At 45.6% G+C, this 19,595-nt stretch overlaps 1 protein-coding gene across 1 annotated transcript in view; it reads right to left on the bottom strand.

Annotated features, from left to right (window-relative positions):
* LOC110531973 (plexin-D1) overlaps positions 1-19,595 on the bottom strand; it is a 104,093-nt gene that overhangs the window by 3,580 nt on the left and 80,918 nt on the right. Inside the window, exons 23-35 of the mRNA XM_021615522.2 lie at positions 18,522-18,626; positions 13,915-14,045; positions 11,104-11,302; positions 10,791-10,937; positions 10,445-10,601; positions 10,133-10,236; positions 9,246-9,309; positions 7,571-7,605; positions 6,690-6,794; positions 6,208-6,371; positions 5,958-6,105; positions 2,930-3,070; positions 1,185-1,259 (exon numbers count right to left, since the gene is read on the bottom strand). Coding sequence (XP_021471197.2) covers positions 1,185-1,259; positions 2,930-3,070; positions 5,958-6,105; positions 6,208-6,371; positions 6,690-6,794; positions 7,571-7,605; positions 9,246-9,309; positions 10,133-10,236; positions 10,445-10,601; positions 10,791-10,937; positions 11,104-11,302; positions 13,915-14,045; positions 18,522-18,626 — 1,575 coding nt within the window. The remainder of the gene's footprint in view (positions 1-1,184; positions 1,260-2,929; positions 3,071-5,957; positions 6,106-6,207; positions 6,372-6,689; positions 6,795-7,570; positions 7,606-9,245; positions 9,310-10,132; positions 10,237-10,444; positions 10,602-10,790; positions 10,938-11,103; positions 11,303-13,914; positions 14,046-18,521; positions 18,627-19,595) is intronic.

Raw genomic sequence — 19,595 nt, 5'->3', positions numbered from 1 at the left:
TTGTGTCCCACTTGTTGTTGATTCTTCACAAAAAAATTAAGTTTTATATCTTGATGTTTGAAGCCTGAAATGTGGCAAAAGGTCGCAAAGTTCAAGGGGGCCGAATACTTTCGCAAGGCACTGTACATACTCATCTCATATGTATATACTGCACTCAATACCATCTACTGTATCTTGCTTATGCCGCTCTGTACCATCACTTATTCATATATCTTTATGTACAGTGCCTTGCGAAAGTATTCAGCCACCAATTGTGCAAGTTCTCCCACTTAAAAAGATGAGAGAGGCCTGTAATTTTCATCATAGGTACACTTCAACTATGACAGACAAAATTAGAAAAAAAATCCAGAAAATCACACTGTAGGATTTTTAATGAATTTATTTGCAAATTATGGTGGAACATAAGCATTTGGTCACCTTCAAACAATCAAGATCTCTGGCTTTCACAGACCTGTAACTTCTTCTTTAAGAGGCTCCTCTGTCCTCCACTCGTTACCTGTATTAATGGCACCTGTTTGAACTTGTTATCCTTATAAAAGACACCTGTCCACAACCTCAAACAGTCACACTCCAAACTCCACTATGGCCAAGACCAAAGAGCTGTCAAAGGACACCAGAAACAACATTTTAGACCTGCACCAGGCTGGGAAGACTGAATCTACAATAGGTAAGCAGCTTGGTTTGAAGAAATCAACTGTGGGAGCAATTATTAGGATATGGAAGACATACAAGACCACTGGTAATCTCCCTCGATCTGGGGCTCCACGCAAGATCTCACCCTGTGGGGTATAACAGCAGTTAAACACATGAGGGTCCTCAGACATTGTGATGAGGGTCCTCAGACATTATGATGAGGGCCCTCAGACATTATGATGAGGGCCCTCAGACATCATCACTGTCTGAATCATTCCATGGAACAGTAGGTGTGTGTGTGTGCGCGCGGGTCTTTTTCGGGTCTGGGTGAAAGAGGGTGTGTGGGGTTGTGAAGAGGCCGTTAATCTTTAAAGAAGCATGTGATCACCTGTACTGATGCTTCATGCCCTGATACTCATCTCTCTCTTTCTCTCTGAAACTCTAAACTCCATGTGGAATATAGACTGTGATAAGGCTGGAGATAGGGCCAGTTTAAACGTGTCAAACAGCTCATCCAGGGCAGAGGTAGTGGGAGAGATAGCGGATCTTACCTGGTTTCTGTATTTCTTGGCGTATTTGTAGATCTCCGTCAAGGCCAGGTTGGTATTGAACTCGTTTCTGTATTTCTGTAACAGAGTGAGCGTATCGTTCCGATATACAGTCAAAAGTTTGTATACACCTACTCATTCAAGGGTTTTTCTTTATTTTTTACTATTTTCTACATTGTAGAATAGTAGTGAAGACATCAAAACTATGAAATCACACACATGGAATCATGTAGTAACCAAAAAAAGTGTTAAACAAATCAAAATATATTTTATATTTGAGATATTACAAATAGCCACCCGTTGTCTTGATGACAGCTTTGCACTCTTAGCATTCTCTCAACCAGCTTCAAGAGGGAGGTACCTGGAATGAGTTTAAATTAACAGGTGTATCTTGTTAAAAGTTGATTTGTCAAATTTCTTTCCTTCTTAATGCATTTGAGCCAATCAGCTGTGTTGTGACTAGGTAGGGTGGTATACCAAGTCCATATTATGGCAAGAACAGCTAAAATAAGCAAAGACAAATAATAGTCCATCATTACTTTAAGACATGAAGGTCAGTCAATAGGGAACATTTCAAGAATTTTGAAAGCTCCTTCAACTGCAGTCGCAAAAACCATCAAGCGCTATGATGAAACTGTCTCTCATGAGGACCGTCACAGGAAAGACCCAGAGTTACCTGTGCAGCAGAGGATAAGTTCATTAGAGTTAACTGCACTTCAGATTGCAGCCCAAATAATGCTTCACAGAGTTCAAGTAACAGACACATCTCAACATCAACTGTTCAGAGGAGACTGTGAATCCGGCCTTCATGGTCAAATTGCTGCAAAGAAACCATTACTAAAGGACACCAATAAGAAGAGATTTGCTTGGGCCAAGAAACACGAGCAATGGACATTAGACCGGTGGAAAGCTGTCCTTTGGTCTGATGAGTCCAAATGTGAGATGTTTTGGTTCCAACCGCTGTGTCTTTGTGAGACGCAGAGTGGGTGAACAGATGACCTCCGCATGTGTGGTCCCCAACGTGAAGCATGGAGGAGGAGGTGTGATGGTGTGCGGGTGCTTTGCTGGTGACACTGTCAGTGATTTATTTAGAATTCAAGGCTCACTCACCAGTATGGCTACCACAGCATTCTGCAGCGATATGCCATGCCATCTGGTTTGCGCTTAGTGGGACAATCACTTGTTTTTCAACAGGACAATGACCCAAAACACACCTCTAGACTGTGTAAGGGCTATTTGAGCAAGAAGGAGAGTGATAGAGTGCTGCATCAGATGACCTCGCCACCACAATCACCTGAGCTCAACCCAATTAAGATGGTTTTGGATGAGTTGGACCGCAGAGAAAGAAAAGCAGCCAACAAGTGCTCAGCATATGTGTAGAACTCCTTCAAGACTGTTGGAAAAGTATTCCTCATGAAGCTGGTTGAGAGAATGCCAAGAGTGTACAAAGCTATTGAGCTAAAGGGGGGCTACTTTGAAGAATCTCTCATATAAAATATATTTTGATTTGTTGAACACTGTTTTGGTAACTACATGATTCCATATCTGTTATTTCATGGTTTTGATGTCTTCACCATTATTATACAATGTAGAACATAAAAATAAAGAAAAACCCTTGAATGAGTAGGTGTGTCCAAACTTTCAGTGTAGCACCGTTGAATGCAGTGGCAGTCTGCCACCAAGGATAACAAATTACAATCAATCAATCAATCAATCATATATTGATCTGTCACCCCTCGCTCTCTCACCCGTGACTCCTCGGCCAAGTGGGCGTTCATCTCCTGCTCGCTCAGTGGCGCCATCTCCTGGATCTGCTTGTAGTAGCACTGCACCCTCTTCTTGTACTCTGGGATCTCCTTGGCATACAGCAGCTTGTTGGTGGGAGAGTCCTGAAACAAGACACAGTCCTATTTAGTCAAAGTAACCTCTATGGAGCTTTTAGTAATTAACCAAACTAGTTCTGTACTTTACCACTCTCCTGACCACGACCAGTATGTAATAAACCACTGCCTGTGTTTGGTTGTCAGATTGTTTTCAGTATGACAGTGCTCAGTCCAGTGTATGGTGAGTCAAATCAAATCAAATCAAATGTTATTTGTCACATACACATGGTTAGCAGATGTTAATGCGAGTGTAGCGAAATGCTTGTGCTTCTAGTTCCGACAATGCAGTAATAACCAACGAGTAATCTAGCTAACAATTCCAAAACTACTACCTTATACACACAAGTGTAAAGGGATAAAGAATATGTACATTAAGATACATGAATGAGTGATGGTACAGAGCGGCATAGGCAAGATGTAGTAGATGGTATCGAGTACAGTATATACATATGAGATGAGTATGTAAACAAAGTGGCATAGTTTAAAGTGGCTAGTGACACATTTATTACATAAAGATGCAGTAGATGATATAGAGTACAGTATATTCAGTATATACGTGAGATAAGAGATAAATAATGTAGGGTATGCAAACATTATATTAAGTAGTATTAAGTAAGAGTGTGGTCTATGGTCAGTGAGTTGTTAATGAGACTGTGGGCAGCATGGTCTGTGGTCATAATGTAGTTGGTCTATGGTTGGTCTATGGTCCATGGTCATAGTGAGTGGTTGGTGTTATCAGTGTGTGAGTAGGTCAGCACCTCCTTGTGCAAAGACAAAGAAGGGAGGGCCCAGGGTTTCCTCTCCTCACAATAGGAAAGTTAAACAAGCCATATCCACAGCCACAGAGAACGAGGCCAGATATAACAACCCTTTATTCTACTTACATCTGCTACTTCTCCAAGTTACTGACAGCATTTACAATGGTACTGAAAGCATTATTCAATCACTAAGGTACACATACAAGGTATTGGGTTGAGCTGAGCATACAGATATGTAGGCTATGCATTTGCGTGTGTGTGTGGTATCGGAGCTAGGAAGATTCCAGCCACTGCCCCTCCTCCTGATAGGGATCCCTCTCTTCCTGTCCACAAGGTCATTTCATTTCCTGTGGTTCCTCCATCTGCCTGACGACCCCCCTTGACCCCTAATAACCGCCCACACCCCCTCCATCCCTACTGTATGTCTGCAGGCCACCAGATAAGGTTTTCGTGGAAGCAGCTTAGTTTCCAAGCCCTCTCTCACCCCTGCAGAGCGATGTCCTGTCCTCTGACCGCTACACACGCACACTTGTGTATTGTACTTGTGAGGACTTTTTGGGGATTCCCATTCAAAGTCCTATTTACCCTAAACCTGACCCTGACCCCAAATAATCAACTAATTATCAATTTTGGTCATTTGAATCAGCGTTAGTTAGTGTTAGGGAAAAAAACCTAAATGTGCACACCTTGGGTCCCGTGGACCGAGTTTGGGAAACGCTGCTATAACCCTAGTTCTAAACCTAACCCTTAAGCCTAAAATAGTATTTTTTCTTTTTAGGACTGGCCAAATGACCGATGAGCATCGGGATGTGAGCATCTAGATGTTTTTTACGGTGCCACGGTGTGTTTCTTTGTTTGTGTGTGTTTCACATGCTTGACGTGCTTGCATTGGCTCTTTGGCAATGAACAAGTGGAATAGATCAGCATTGTTTGACAAATATCTCCAGGGAGGAAGTCAGTCAGAGAGACAGGAAGCAGTGTGTATGCTAGGGGTCACAACGTCCGAGGGATGAGACTGATTTGTGGGGGGTGAGGGCACTGAAAGACACACACACACACACACACACACACACACACACACACACACACACACACACACACACGATTCCTGGTGCTCATGACCTTGGTTGAGCAGACTGGGCTGAAATAACATGAGGAGAGGTAGACAGAGCTGACGTACTGACTGGAGAAAGGAGGGGAGGGAGGTTGGCAGGGACTGGGGAGGAAACTGGGGATTTCTGCACTCGTCTTTTCCTACTACCACTGACTTTGCTGATAACTATTTTGTTGAGGGAAATGTACTTGTTAAGACCGTGATATGTGATTGTCTCGCCTAGCTATCTGAAGATGAATTCAATAATTGTAAGTTACTCTGGATAAGAGCGTCTGCTGTCAAAAATGTCTTTTTTTTTCTGTGTGTAAGAGTATATGCTGTAGGTACAGCAGTCTTGTATATTTGTATCAGGGCCGGCTCTAGCCTTTTGGGTACCCTAAGTGAGATTTGGGTAACCAAAATTGTCTGCCTCTTGACAGTGGAGAGAAAAATGTACCCTTTAAAAATGAAATATCCAGCAATTCTACACATTATGCCAAGGAGGCGTAGAGAAAATATTGCAGTTTTAAAGGACGTTTTCTGCAGTTTGACACATTTTGCCATGGAGTGAAGAGAACATTTTGCAATTTTATAAGAAATATCATGCAATTCTACTTATTTCGCCATGAGGCAGAGATATATTTTAGTAGTTTTAAAGCACATTTCCTGCAATTCTACACATTTTGTCATGACATGTGTGCCTGTCGGTATTCGGCCATAATTACTACAAGTTTAGATGGCTAGACTAACTTACAGTCTAAAAGTTGTTAGCTGACATGGCTAATTGAGTGACTGTCAAAAAAAGAGAAAATCTGCTGATACACAACCAAATTTCCAATTTACACCTTACACCACCACCAGCGGCCGGGGGCCCTAAGCGCCTGCTGATGTGTAACCATGTCTATGAGTGTGTGTTTACCTAGCAGTGAATATGTATGTGTGTATGCATGTTTATGTGTACTGTATTACATGTGTAGTGTACTGTATTACATGTACCATAAAAGTGTGTGTAATGCATGTGTGAAGTGTTTTTGTGTCTCACCTTGCCCAGCTGCAGGTCTGAAATGGAGCAGGCGTCTATGAAGGCCTGGGCGATGACAGACAGACATGCATCCATGTGATCCGTCTTATCAATGTCAAACACAAACTGAGGGTTCTTCAGGATGTTCACCCAGAAACGCAAAGGTAAACTAAGGAGATGGGAAAACATTCTGTGAGCTTCAGAAAACATTTAGCATTAGAGGTACAATAGTATTGATGAGTAGATGATCCGATGTATCTAGTTCCCCTACCTGTTGGTCTTCCAGATGTGCAGGGTGTCGGGGTCGGTGATGCCCCTCTTGTCTGCCTGCTCCTCCAGGAAGTCAAAGAAGTATTTGATGGCCAGTGGAGGACGCTCTGCGGGAATACTGAGGATGGCCTGGAAAAGGTCGTCCAGGAACTTCTGCAATGTTCCCTACGGAATCACAACACAGATGGGATCAGACACAGAACCAGAACTGGGATCAAGATGGATTGTTTGGAATTCCAGGATGATGTCACTGTAAATAGAACTGGTAATGGGATGATTCATAATGATTAAGGAGTGATGCCTCTGGTTTAGCCAGCTACTCTGATTGTCATGCCAAACTGTTTAGGCTCACGATTGGACATGATAAGGAGTTGGCGAGCTGAAGCAGTAACAGACCCAAACTAGGCTGGCACTGCTTTCTGTCACAGCATTGTAGACTGCAAATCGTTCAAGATGGCTGCCATGTATTTTTTATTTTCTGACCTTGGTGGAGAGGAGGCGTGTCAGGTAGATCTCAGGGAGGACCTTCTTACGGTGACTCTGTCTGTGGGACTTCTTATTCTCAAACAGCTCATCATGAGGCAGGACCTAGATGGGCAGGTTAGCAGAGATTAGAGGTCAGGGTACAAAAACATCCATTCAGCACCATGGGAAATTACCTCATTCTAAACGGGAATCTACTGTACTGTAGGTGTGACTAACATTTGACAGGGAGATGAAATTATTATTTTTTGTGTTATTTTTGGAAAAGTTCAATTAATACGTCTTCCATTTCAAAAGGTTTCTCTTATTCTTGCCTCATGAATACGACCCAGGAATCACAGTGGGGATTTATGAGGTATGACTAACATGATGTCACTTTATGAAATACTGCAAGTTGGAAAAGTCTGGAATTTTCTCTTACGCAGTACCAGTATCATGTGACATGCTCCTACAGGTCTTAGCTAGGACAGGGCTATGGAGCTGGGGCAGAAAGACACTGGCGTTTGTCCTCTACTGAGCCTGTCAACAAGCTCCATTCCAGGCCAGCACACCATAATATGAAGTCCTACAACAAACAACTGCACACTAAAAATGACTGAAGCAAGAACTCATGTCAAACCCAAAGTCATATCTGAGTTTTCTTCAATGGCTAATGTGCTATTAGCGCTGTCATGTCCTTCCTCCAGCTTTCCTACAAGCACACGCACACTCAAACTCTTACGAAAGTATGTAGTCAGATGTATTGCTCAGGCCTTCACTGTGTCTGTCCGAGTTAAATTGAGCTCTCTCTGAGACCAATGGGGCCGATGACAGAAGGAACGGGGGTGAATGAAAAAGCTCTCTGTCCATGTGTGTGTGTGAGTGAGTGTGTCTGTACTTACCAAATGGACATATTTCTCTGTGTCCAAGTCTTTGGCTGCAGAGGGAGAGAAAAAAACAGAACAAAACAATCAGAAATCAGAGGAGAGAGAGAGAGAGAAATCAGAGGAGAGAGAGAGCGAGAAAGAGGCAGTTTGAAAAAAAGAAGATTGGAGGAGGGAAGGCGAGTGAAAGACAGTAAAAAGAAAAAGAGAGAGTATGTAAGAGCCAATGATTCAGGTGGATTGGGAGCTGAGTGAAAAAAAGAAAGATTATGAGTGAAAGAATGAGGGAGAAAAGCTGAAGAGAAACAGACAGAGCTTGTGATTGGTGCTGGAGCCAGTCTAATGAGTTTACAAAGCTCAGGCACACACACAACCCCCCCCCCCCCCCCCCCCCCCCATGGTGACTGTGCTCTCATTACTCCAGGCCTAGCGTTGTCTGGCAGACAGGTTTAGGCTCCGGTCCCAGTCCAGACCCTCTGAGGTGATCACAGAAAGGGGTAAATGTGTTTTACATTAGCTAGGGTTTACTTCACATCCATTTAGCCTGTTTCTGGCCCAATATGACTGAGAGGAGAGGCCCTAATCATTAGGGTGGACAGAGCGGGTCTGTCAGAACTTAGATCTGTTCTGGGTGAGGTTAGCAGACCCTCCCAAATGTTGACGTCACAGTAGAGAATCATCTGGTACAGGGAACACTCCCCCTCCTGTTTCATCTGGGGCTAGATATCTGTTCATGCTTATGGCTACTGGACATCAACCATGCTGTAGAAAGGTCTAAATGTCTGGTTGGCCCTGTCCGGGGGTATAGTCGGACGGGGCCACAGTGTCTCCCGACCCCTCCTGTCTCAGCCTCCAGTAATTATGCTGCAATAGTTCATGTGTTGGGGGGCTAGGGTCAGTCTGTTATATCTGGAGTATTTCTCCGGTCTTATCCGGTGTCCTGTGGGAGCATTTAAGTATGCTCCCTTTAATTCTCTCTCTCTCTGATGACCTGAGCCCTAGGACCATGCCTCAGGACTACCTGGCCTGATGACTCCTTGCTGTCTCCAGTCCACCTGGTCGTGCTGCTGCTCCAGTTTCAACTGTTCTGCCTGCGGCTATGGAACCCTGACCTGTTCACCGGATGTGCTACCTGTCCCAGACCTGCTGTTTTCGACTCGCTCGCTCTATCGCACCTGCTGTCTCTAACTCTGAATGATCGACTATGAAAAGCCAACTGACATTTACTCCTGAGGTGCTGACCTGTTGCACCCTCTACAATCACTGTGATTATTATTATTATTTCCTGCTGGTCATCTATGAACATCTTGGCCATGTTCTGTTCCCTTTCTAGGGAGTTTTTCCTAGCCACCGTGCTTCTACATCTGCATTGCTTGCTGTTTGGGGTTTTAGGCTGGGTTTCTGTACAGCACTTTGAGATATCAGCTGATGTAAAAAGGGCTTCATAAATACATCTGATTGATTTATTGATTGATGTACTGTGTGTGTGCGTGCATCCGTGTGTGATTTATTAAGCGAGACTGCTACAGCGTGTTTTATGGCGGGAAATGTATGTATGTCAGTGGTTTGATGTGTGAGTGTGTGTAATATGCTCAGGATGAAGTGAGTGTGTGTGGTTTTAATAAAGTTTATATTTTTCTAAGCATGTAGGAGTGTGTGACAAGGTGACAGATAGTGTGTGTGTGTGACCTACCTCTCCCCAGGGTGTTGTCTCTCTTGTCTTTCATGCTCATGGCGAACGACGCCCCCTCTGGGATCTGTGGGAGGGTTCAGAGGTCACAGGGACAGGGGTGAGAGGGGGAGCACGAGAACTGGATCATTATCTGCTGCCTCAGGGTATGTGTGTGTGTTCGGGTGTGTGTGTGAGTCTGAAGTGGCAGGGTGGCTCCAGGGGGGCTCCAGGAGGGTTCCAGGGGGGCTCCAGGGGGGCTCGCTGGGCTCATTAAAGTCAACACAGGGAAATGGATTGAACAGCCTTGCCAGTGAACCGAGACTGTTAGTACACACTGTGCCTCACTGCCTTCACAACTCAGCACTAACTTAACAGAGCACGTAACAGCACTGGTAACAGGGCAAAGGTTATAGGTCACCGCCCGACTGTTTACACACACAAATACACTCAGACACACAGAATTACTCTGACACAATACAAACATGACAAGACACTAGAAAATGCCAAGACCCCCAATTATTTTTTTTACACCAAGACAAACACACAAATACCCACCACAGACAATGACAGATACAAATAAAAACAGAAATCACACAAAAACATACAACATGTGTATGATGACACAAACAAACACACAGTCACAGAGGGGCACCACACACACACATACTGTATCGACACCCATCTGTATGCAAACACAGATAAACAGAATTTGGCACTCCTTGGGCAGTCAACATTTACAGTGACTTCTCACCCTCACCTCTCTGTTACTTCCACCCTTGCTGTGAGTGTGTTAATGTCAGGGAAAACACACAGACACAGGGGACACACACCACGCACAACTTCACTTATGCATCCACTCACGCAGGCACAGGTGAGTTGGTGTGTGTGTTGTGGGAGCAGAGCCTTGCCTGGTAATGCGTGACTGTGTTGAGTTTCTTCCTGCCATCCTCCATCACTGAAGTGTTATCCAGGTCCTGGAGGATCCTGCTGTTACTACCAGACGCAAACCATTCTACAGCACAGCAGAGAGGGGGGAAAAAGGGAGAGAGGGACGAGGAAAGGGACGATAATGTTATAAATGTTCAAATGCATTTGGCCATCTATTGTATTAGCTTCATGTCAGTTGTGCTACAAAGCAAGAGTTGATCAGGGGTCCCTTTCAAAAAATGTCTTTCTCAATCAATCTGAATAAAGGAAGAAGAATAAAATAAAATACAAACCCAGGTCTACGTCCTCTGCCTGGGGCCACTGCGAGAAGGGCAGGTTCTTATAGAAGGCATCTAGAATCTTATCCTTCACCTGGCAGATGGTGTCTGTGTTCATCACCCTCACGGCCAGAGAGTCCATCCCACAGCCCTGGAACGAGACGTTGATGTTCTGGACACAAAGAGAGGGAGGACATTAGAGTAGGCAGGGTAGGTCACTATTTAATTAGGACATTATAAACAGGATTATATAGAGGTGAATGATTGACACATGATACATGCATACAGCAAGTCTTTTAGATTTTTTATTAACCAATCAGTGGTCAGTATATTAAATCAGCATTGCGGTGTTGTGACTGACCTGTGGCTTGGCCTCGATGTTCTCTCTGAGCAGCCACTCCTCGTTGAGGGTGTACCGGGCCTTCCCTGTGATGGCGTCTATAGAACCCTTGTTGATCTGCTGCTTGATGGCACACAGTAGCAGGAAGAAGGGCTCGCCCACTGTCTCCTGAAGAAAACATCACAGTAACATGTTAAAAACGTAACAGATAGCTTTGAGAACCGAGGGATGATGTTTCTCAGTAAGGGGTTCAACTACATTGACAGTGGATCCTCATGATTTGATAAAAAGGTCAAGGTGAGTCTCGTTTTTTATCCTGCCATCCTTCCCACACCTTGAGGTAGCTGTACATGCAGATAGACATCCAGTTGGTGAGCATCTTCTCCACCACAGACTCTGTGCGTCGCAGCATCAGCTTGGGGTTCTTGGCGGCCGAGGCGTCGATCAGGTCCACCAGCAGATCCTTCATAATGCTGGTGTAGTACTCCAGTTTACCATGGAGGGCGATAGTGAGCAAGGACGCCAGGCTACACCTGAGGAAAGAGAGACAAAAGAAAAACACCAAAATGTGTGTGAGAACAGAGTACAGAGACATGCAAGAGGATTTACTCCCCGCACCTGAGAACACACAGAGTTATGTAGTTCAGAAAGGAAATACCACTTGTACATTTAACCATTTATTAGAAAAGATAACCATGCATAGTATTGGCATTAGCAAGAGACACCAGCGCATGTGTGCGTGTGACATCTGGCATTGAGGAAGCATGTGTAGAACTGGTCAACTTCAATAGACCGCATGTAAGTAGAGTGTCAATACATTTAGTGTAATATCAGCTGATGCCACCACACTGGGGTTTCCCTTCTGAACTGGCTCCGCTTTATTTATGAGTGGTCCAAATGGATAGAGGGTGAGGACGGGGTGATTTCCATAACAAAGAGCCTTTCATCCAGGAGACCAAGTAGGGGAAATATTATAGCTGCTGTGTTGCTTAGCCTGGAGAGGGAGGGAAGTAGTTTGGTCTCAGGTAACCTAATGTAGCAGGAGTAAAATAAATGCCTGAGTTCCTAAATCCAGTTTTCAGCAGAAAAGGAAGCTAGGTTGAAGATATCCCTGAAAATTGGATGCATCCGGTTGTTGGCAACTACGCTAAGGGTGGGACTCGGGAATATCCCAGTTCTTTGAAGAGCCTTCAGAACAACATTGTTTTTACACAGATATGCTGAGGTGTTGTATTGAGCTGTCATATTCTACACATAAACACTTTGAACTGGGAAGAGGTGGATACATAGGATCATTAGTTAGGGTCCGATTCCGACTTAGGAAATTACGCCTTTCTTATATGCACGCCTTTCTTACGCAAAGTGTTTGACAATGGTCCAGTCATTGTAAAGCGTGCACCAGGCTCCAGGTTTACCTGCTATGTGTGGTCTCCTCGTTATGGCGAACATGACAGAATAACCCACCATAAAAGGACCAAGGACACAGGCTTGGACACAGGCTGAGGAGTCGCCTAGGAGCAAGAGAGGACAGCAACGACGTCGGGAAGGTAGGCCACAGAAACCCCAAGATTGTTTTTGGAGGAGGCACATGGAGCAGTCGGCGAAGTTGAGGGGTGAGTCAGAGATTGTCGAGGAGTTATTGGACAGATTGGAGGAGAGTGAACGGAGGGGGATTATGAGACCTTCGAGGAGTTGTTGATTCAATTGGAGGAGAGTGAAGAGAGAGCTGTTGGTTTGGCGTAGTATGCACGGCATTCGCCATGAGCGTGTTAGCTGTCCGATGCCACCTGTGTCAGTTCCTCGTACTCATTCTGAAATGTGTTAAAGTTTCGGAACAATTGATGCCGGCTATACACACTAGGTCTCCAGTGTACTTTCACAACCCGGTGTGTACTGTTCCTACTGCTCGCACTCTTCTCAAGTGCGCCTCCAGAGTCCAGGACGTCCTGTGTCTCCTTCCCGCACTCACCCTGAGGTGTGTGTCCTCAGCCCGGTACCACCAGTTCTGGCACCACGCACCAGGCCTACAGTGCGCCTCGGCAGTCCAGAGCGTCCGGCAATAGTACCCAGTCTAGAGCGTCCGGCTACAGTATCCAGTCCGGAGGGTCCGGCGACAGTACCCAGACCAGAACCTCCGGAGATGATCCACGGGTCAGTGCTACAAGAGCGGACTCAGTGCAAAGAAGGGGGGCGGCGTCCAGAACCAGAGCCGCCACCTAGGGTAGATGCCCACCCGAACCCTCCCCTATAAGTTCAGGTTTGCGGTCGGGAGTCCACACCTTTGGGGGTGGGTGGGGGGGTACTGTCACGCCCTGACATTAACTTATCTATGTTTTATGTATTATTTTGGTCAGGTCAGGGTGTGACGAGGGTGGGTATGTGTGTTTTTGTCCTGTTTAAGGTTTTTGTATATCTATGGGGTTTTTGTATATCCATTGGGGTTTTTGTATATCCATGGGGTTTTTGTATGTCTAGGTAATGTAGGTCTATGGTGGCCTGAATTGGTTCCCAATCAGAGGCAGCTGTTTATCGTTGTCTCTGATTGGGGATCCTATTTAGGTTGCCATTTTCCATTTTGGTTTTGTGGGTTATTGTCTATGTGTAGTTGCCTGGCAGCACTCCTGTTACATAGCTTCACGGTCGTTTTTGTTGTTTTGGTAGTTTGTTTAGTGTTCTTCGTGGAATAAAAGAAGAATGTATTCTTGGTCTCGCTGCACCATGGTCTCCTCGTTATGACGAACATGACATACAGTGCATAGAGACTGCTGTTGTTTCTATGGAAAAAAGAAAGTAGATGCTTTTTCCACTTGAAACCGGCAGGTTCGATCCACCTTATTCATGGTTTCCTGGCATGTAAAACTGGTGGAATTATGAGGGAATTAAGTCAAGGTCAGTATACCACTTATCTGTAGACACACCTCTGCCACACCTTCATTTCTTAGATCTCTACCCCGAATGAATAGAGGGTGAATAGCGTGCTATTCTCATGCTTAAGTTCAAGGTCAGAATACGCATAGAGAGAAATGCATAAAAAGGGAATGACGTTCCATTTTTGCATGTTTAACTTGGGTTGGAATCGGGGCCTTATGCAGTAACAGTGTTTTGGGTTTGAAGTGTGCATGGTTGTCATGATTTTCATGGTTACCTGTCGCGTACGGCAAAGTCCTTCTGTTGCTCCAGCGCGTGGACGAAGGTAACCAGAAAGTGTTTGTTGTTGAGAAGAGTGGAGAAGAGAGTTATGCCCTCTTCCATGTTAGGCTTGGCTGTGTTAGAGGGCTGGAGAGACAAAGAGAATGAGGAGAGAGAAAAGAGGGAGTTACAGTATGTGTATTGAACCAACCTGTTCAGTCAGTCTCCTCCCTAACCCAAATCCACCTCATAACTTCATTTGATCAGGGTATGATCACTAAAAGTCATTATGCAGTTTCTACCTCGGAGCTTTCACCTGCTCTCTCTCACACTCTCAGCCTAGTTAATGAGATGATATCCTATCTAACTGTGCATCTAAGCAGTGCTCTGATAAAGTCTTCCCCCTGGACTGCAGCAATATGCTCCTGTTTTCACAGTGACAGGAGAGCGGTGATAAATGGCCAATGTGAGATTTGGACGCTGTGGCCTGGAAAACACGGGAAGGATCTGAAACACTTTATCACTCTTAGACAGGCTCACCAGGCTGTTGACCCAAAACCATGCAGTGATGCAATAGTAGATCTCTCACTTTCTCACACACACAACCAGAGATGGCTGTCTACATGGTTACAGTAGAATGTGTGTGGTGCCATTGTCAGGGAGATGGTGGGAAGTGTGTCAACAACCTGCCAGTGTCTGGGTGGGCTGGGGTAGTGTTTGACAACATGAGAACTGCCAGAATCATAAGGACTGGCAGCTGCTGAATGTGAATTAAAATGCAATGTACACACACACACACACACACACACACACACACACACACACACACACACACACACACACACACACACACACACACACACACAATGTCAATATGCCTTGTATACTGTTGTTCAGGTTAGTTATCATTGTTTTAGTTTACAATGGAGCCCCTAGTTCCACTCTTCATACCCCTGATACCTCCTTTGTCCCACCTCCCACACATGCGGTGACCTCACCCATTACAACCAGCATGTCCAGAGATACAACCTCTCTCATCATCACCCAGTGCCTGGGCTTACATCCGCTGTACCCGCACCCCACCATACCCCTGTCTGCGCATTATGCCCTGAATATATTCTACTATGCCCAGAAATCTGCTCCTTTTACTCTGTCCCCAACGCTCTAGGCAACCAGTTTTGATAGCCTTTAGCCACACCCTCATACTACTCCTCCTCTGTTTCCTCGGGTGATGTGGAGGTAAACCCAGGCCCTGCATGTCCCCAGGCACCCTCATTTGTTGACTTCTGTGATTGAAAAAGCCTTGGTTTCATGCATGTCAACATCAGAAGCCTCCTCCCTAACTTTGTTTTACTCACTGCTTTAGCACACTCTGCTAACCCTGATGTCCTTGCCGTGTCTGAATCCTGGCTCAGGAAGGCCACCAAAAATTCTGAGATTTCCATACTCAACTATAACATTTTCCATCAAGATAGAACCGCCAAAGGGGGAGGAGTTAGCCTGCAAAGTAATGTCATACTTTCCAGGTCCATACCCAAACAGTTCGAACTACTAATTTTAAAAATTACTCTCTCCAGAAATAAGTCTGCCGCCTGCTACCGACCCCCCTCAGCTCCCAGCTGTGCCCTGGACACTATTTGTGAATTGATCGCCCCCCATCTAGCTTCAGAGTTTGTTCTGTTAGGTGACCTAAACTGGGATATGCTTAACACCCCGGCAGTCCTACAATCTAAGCTAGATGCCCTCAATCTCACACAAATCATCAAGGAACCCACCGGGTACAACCCTAAATCTGTAAACAAGGGCACCCTCATAGATGTCATCCTGACCAACTGGCCCTCCAAATACACCTCCGCTGTCTTCAACCAGGAACTCAGTGATCACTGCCTCATTGCCTGTATCCCCTACGGAGCCGCAGTCAAACGACCACCCCTCATCACTGTCAAGCGCTCCCTAAAACACATCTGTGAGCAGGCCTTTCTAATCGACCTGGCCCGGGTATCCTGGAAGGACATTGACCTCATCCCGTCAGTTGAGGATGCCTGGTCATTCTTTAAAAGTAACTTCCTCACCATTTTAGATAAGCATGCTCCGTTCAAAAAATGCAGAACTAAGAACAGATATAGCCCTTGGTTCACTCCAGACCTGACTGCCCTCGACCAGCACAAAAACATCCTGTGGCGGACTGCAATAGCATCGAATAGTCCCCGCGATATGCAACTGTTCAGGGAAGTCAGGAACCAATACACGCAGTCAGGAAAGCTAAGGCCAGCTTCTTCAGGCAGAAATTTGCATCTTGTAGCTCCAACTCCAAAAAGTTCTGGGACACTGTGAACATGGAGAACAAGAGCACCTCCTCCCAGTTGCCCACTGCACTGAGGCTAGGTAACACGGTCACCACCGATAATTCCATGATTATCGAAAACGTCAACAAGCATTTCTCAACGGCTGGCCATGCCTTCCGCCTGGCTACTCCAACCTCGGCCAACAGCTCCGCCCCCCCCCGCAGCTACTCGCCCAAGCCTCTCCAGCTTCTCCTTTACCCAAATCAAGATAGCAGATGTTCTGAAAGAGCTGCAAAACCTGGACCCGTACAAATCAGCTGGGCTTGACAATCTGGACCCTCTATTTCTGAAACTATCCGCCGCCATTGTCGCAACCCCTATTACCAGCCTGTTCAACCTCTCTTTCATATCGTCTGAGATCCCCAAGGATTGGAAAGCTGCCGCAGTCATCCCCCTCTTCAAAGGGGGAGACACCCTGGACCCAAACTGTTACAGACCTATATCCATCCTGCCCTGCCTATCTAAGGTCTTCAAAAGCCAAGTCAACAAACAGGTCACTGGCCATCTCGAATCCCACCGTACCTTCTCCGCTGTGCAATCCGGTTTCCGAGCCGGTCACGGGTGCACCTCAGCCACACTCAAGGTACTAAACGATATCATAACCGCCATCGATAAAAGACAGTACTGTGCAGCCGTCTTCATCGACCTTGCCAAGGCTTTCGACTCTGTAAATCACCATATTCTTATCGGCAGACTCAGTAGCCTCGGTTTTTCTGATGACTGCCTTGCCTGGTTCACCAACTACTTTGCAGACAGAGTTCAGTGTGTCAAATCGGAGGGCATGCTGTCCGGTCCTCTGGCAGTCTCTATGGGGGTGCCACAGGGTTCAATTCTCGGGCCGACTCTTTTCTCTGTATATATCAATGATGTTGCTCTTGCTGCGGGCGATTCCCTGATCCACCTCTACGCAGACAACACCATTCTATATACTTCCGGCCCGTCCTTGGACACTGTGCTATCTAACCTCCAAACGAGCTTCAATGCCATACAACACTCCTTCCGTGGCCTCCAACTGCTCTTAAACGCTAGTAAAACCAAATGCATGCTTTTCAACCGTTCGCTGCCTGCACCCGCACGCCTGACTAGCATCACCACCCTGGATGGTTCCGACCTTGAATATGTGGACATCTATAAGTACCTAGGTGTCTGGCTAGACTGTAAACTCTCCTTCCAGACTCATATCAAACATCTCCAATCGAAAATCAAATCTAGAGTCGGCTTTCTATTTCGCAACAAAGCCTCCTTCACTCACGCCGCCAAACTTACCCTAGTAAAACTGACTATCCTACCGATCCTCGACTTCGGCGATGTCATCTACAAAATTGCTTCCAACACTCTACTCAGCAAACTGGATGCAGTTTATCACAGTGCCATCCGTTTTGTCACTAAAGCACCTTATACCACCCACCACTGCGACCTGTATGCTCTAGTCGGCTGGCCCTCGCTACATATTCATCGCCAGACCCACTGGCTCCAGGTCATCTACAAGTCCATGCTAGGTAAAGCTCCGCCTTATCTCAGTTCACTGGTCACGATGGCAACACCCACCCGTAACACGCGCTCCAGCAGGTGTATCTCACTGATCATCCCTAAAGCCAACACCTCATTTGGCCGCCTTTCGTTCCAGTTCTCTGCTGCCTGTGACTGGAACGAATTGCAAAAATCGCTGAAGTTGGAGACTATCTCCCTCACCAACTTCAAACATCTGCTATCTGAGCAGCTAACCGATCGCTGCAGCTGTACATAGTCTATCGGTAAATAGCCCACCCATTTTTACCTACCTCATCCCCATACTGTTTTTATTTATTTTATTTTCTGCTCTTTTGCACACCAATATAGACCTGTACATGACCATCTGATCATTTATCACTCCAGTGTTAATCTGCAAAATTGTAATTATTCGCCTACCTCCTCATGCCTTTTGCACACAATGTATATAGACTCTCCTTTTTTCTACTGTATTATTGACTTGTTAATTGTTTACTCCATGTGTAACTCTGTGTTGTCTGTTCACACTGCTATGCTTTATCTTGGCCAGGTCGCAGTTGCAAATGAGAACTTGTTCTCAACTAGCCTACCTGGTTAAATAAAGGTGAAATAAAAAAATACAAATAAATAAAACACACACACACTTGTGGTTTCCTTCTATAGTTACTCCTAATCAACAGCCTCACCGTGGAGACGTAATAATCAGTGTGACCCAGTTGTGAAGCAGAGGCGCTGGAGGTAGAGGAGAGCAGAATGGATAGTGGAACACTTCAGGGGGTTAACTCTTTACCTGCCAGTCCTGCAGAAGGGGGTGTGTCTCAGGGAGGGCTCGTGGACCGAGGGCGTTGTTCTCATAGACGGGCTGGACCAGACTCCTCTCATAGTCTGAACACATCTGAGATAAACACACAGAGAGACAGAATCAGTGTGCGGACAGTGTGTGCTTGTGTGTGTGGCGATGTTGGAGTAAGTACATAATAATAACAATAGTTAGTGGGTGCTTATATTTCTCCTATTTCACACATGTACAAGTGTGTATTAAAACGCATGTGTGATTGGAAATGTGTTTTTTGCACATCCCAACTCGCCCTTAGACACTGTCGGGAAAGTGCGGTCACGGCCATCGTCTACCACTATCAACGGGGAGCCTGAGCAATTAGGGTTAAGTGCCTTGCTCAAGGGTACATTGGCAGATCAGCTCGGGGATTCAAACTAGCAACATTTTGGTTACTGGCCCAACACTCTAACCCAGGGGTGTCAAATTAATTCCATAGAGGGCCCAGTGTCTGACGGTTTTTGTATTGTCCTTTCAATTAAGCCCTAGACCACCAGGTGAGGGGAGTTCCTTATTAATTAGTGACCTTAATTCATCAATCAAGTACAAGGGACAAGCGAAAACCCGCAGACACCTCCATGGAATGAGTTTGACACGTGCTCTATTAGCTAAGCTCCTTGCCATTGTTAGGTTGTACTAAAGCGTGTATGTGCATACAAAAGTGTAAGTATGGGTGTATGGTGTGTATGGGTTAGCAGAAGAATGTGTGCTGTGTGCAGCAGTGTGTTTACATAAGTGGGGAAAGTTCTCTTGTGTGAGTGCCCAGCAATGTTCTGTCTCCTTGAAACATCATGTTTAAACATGAAACACACTGTTCTGTCTGTGGAAAAACAGATGGATAGCACACCAGAAAGGAGAAAACACTTACCTGTAACAAATATATGTTCTTCCGCTAGTGACTAAAACCACACCACGCTTGAAAAGTTTTGGGACGGAATAACTATTCAATGTAAATGGTTTCTGATCGAAAATCTCCCTCTAATGGTTGTAGTAAGGTGATACCCACCTTGGGGGAAGAAGGTCGGTGTG

The sequence above is a fragment of the Oncorhynchus mykiss genome, chromosome 9 (genome assembly GCF_013265735.2).
Source record: "Oncorhynchus mykiss isolate Arlee chromosome 9, USDA_OmykA_1.1, whole genome shotgun sequence".
Classification (NCBI taxonomy): Eukaryota; Metazoa; Chordata; class Actinopteri; order Salmoniformes; family Salmonidae; genus Oncorhynchus; species Oncorhynchus mykiss.
Note: the sequence above shows the minus strand (reverse complement) of the source record. Positions and strands in the feature narration are given on the sequence as shown.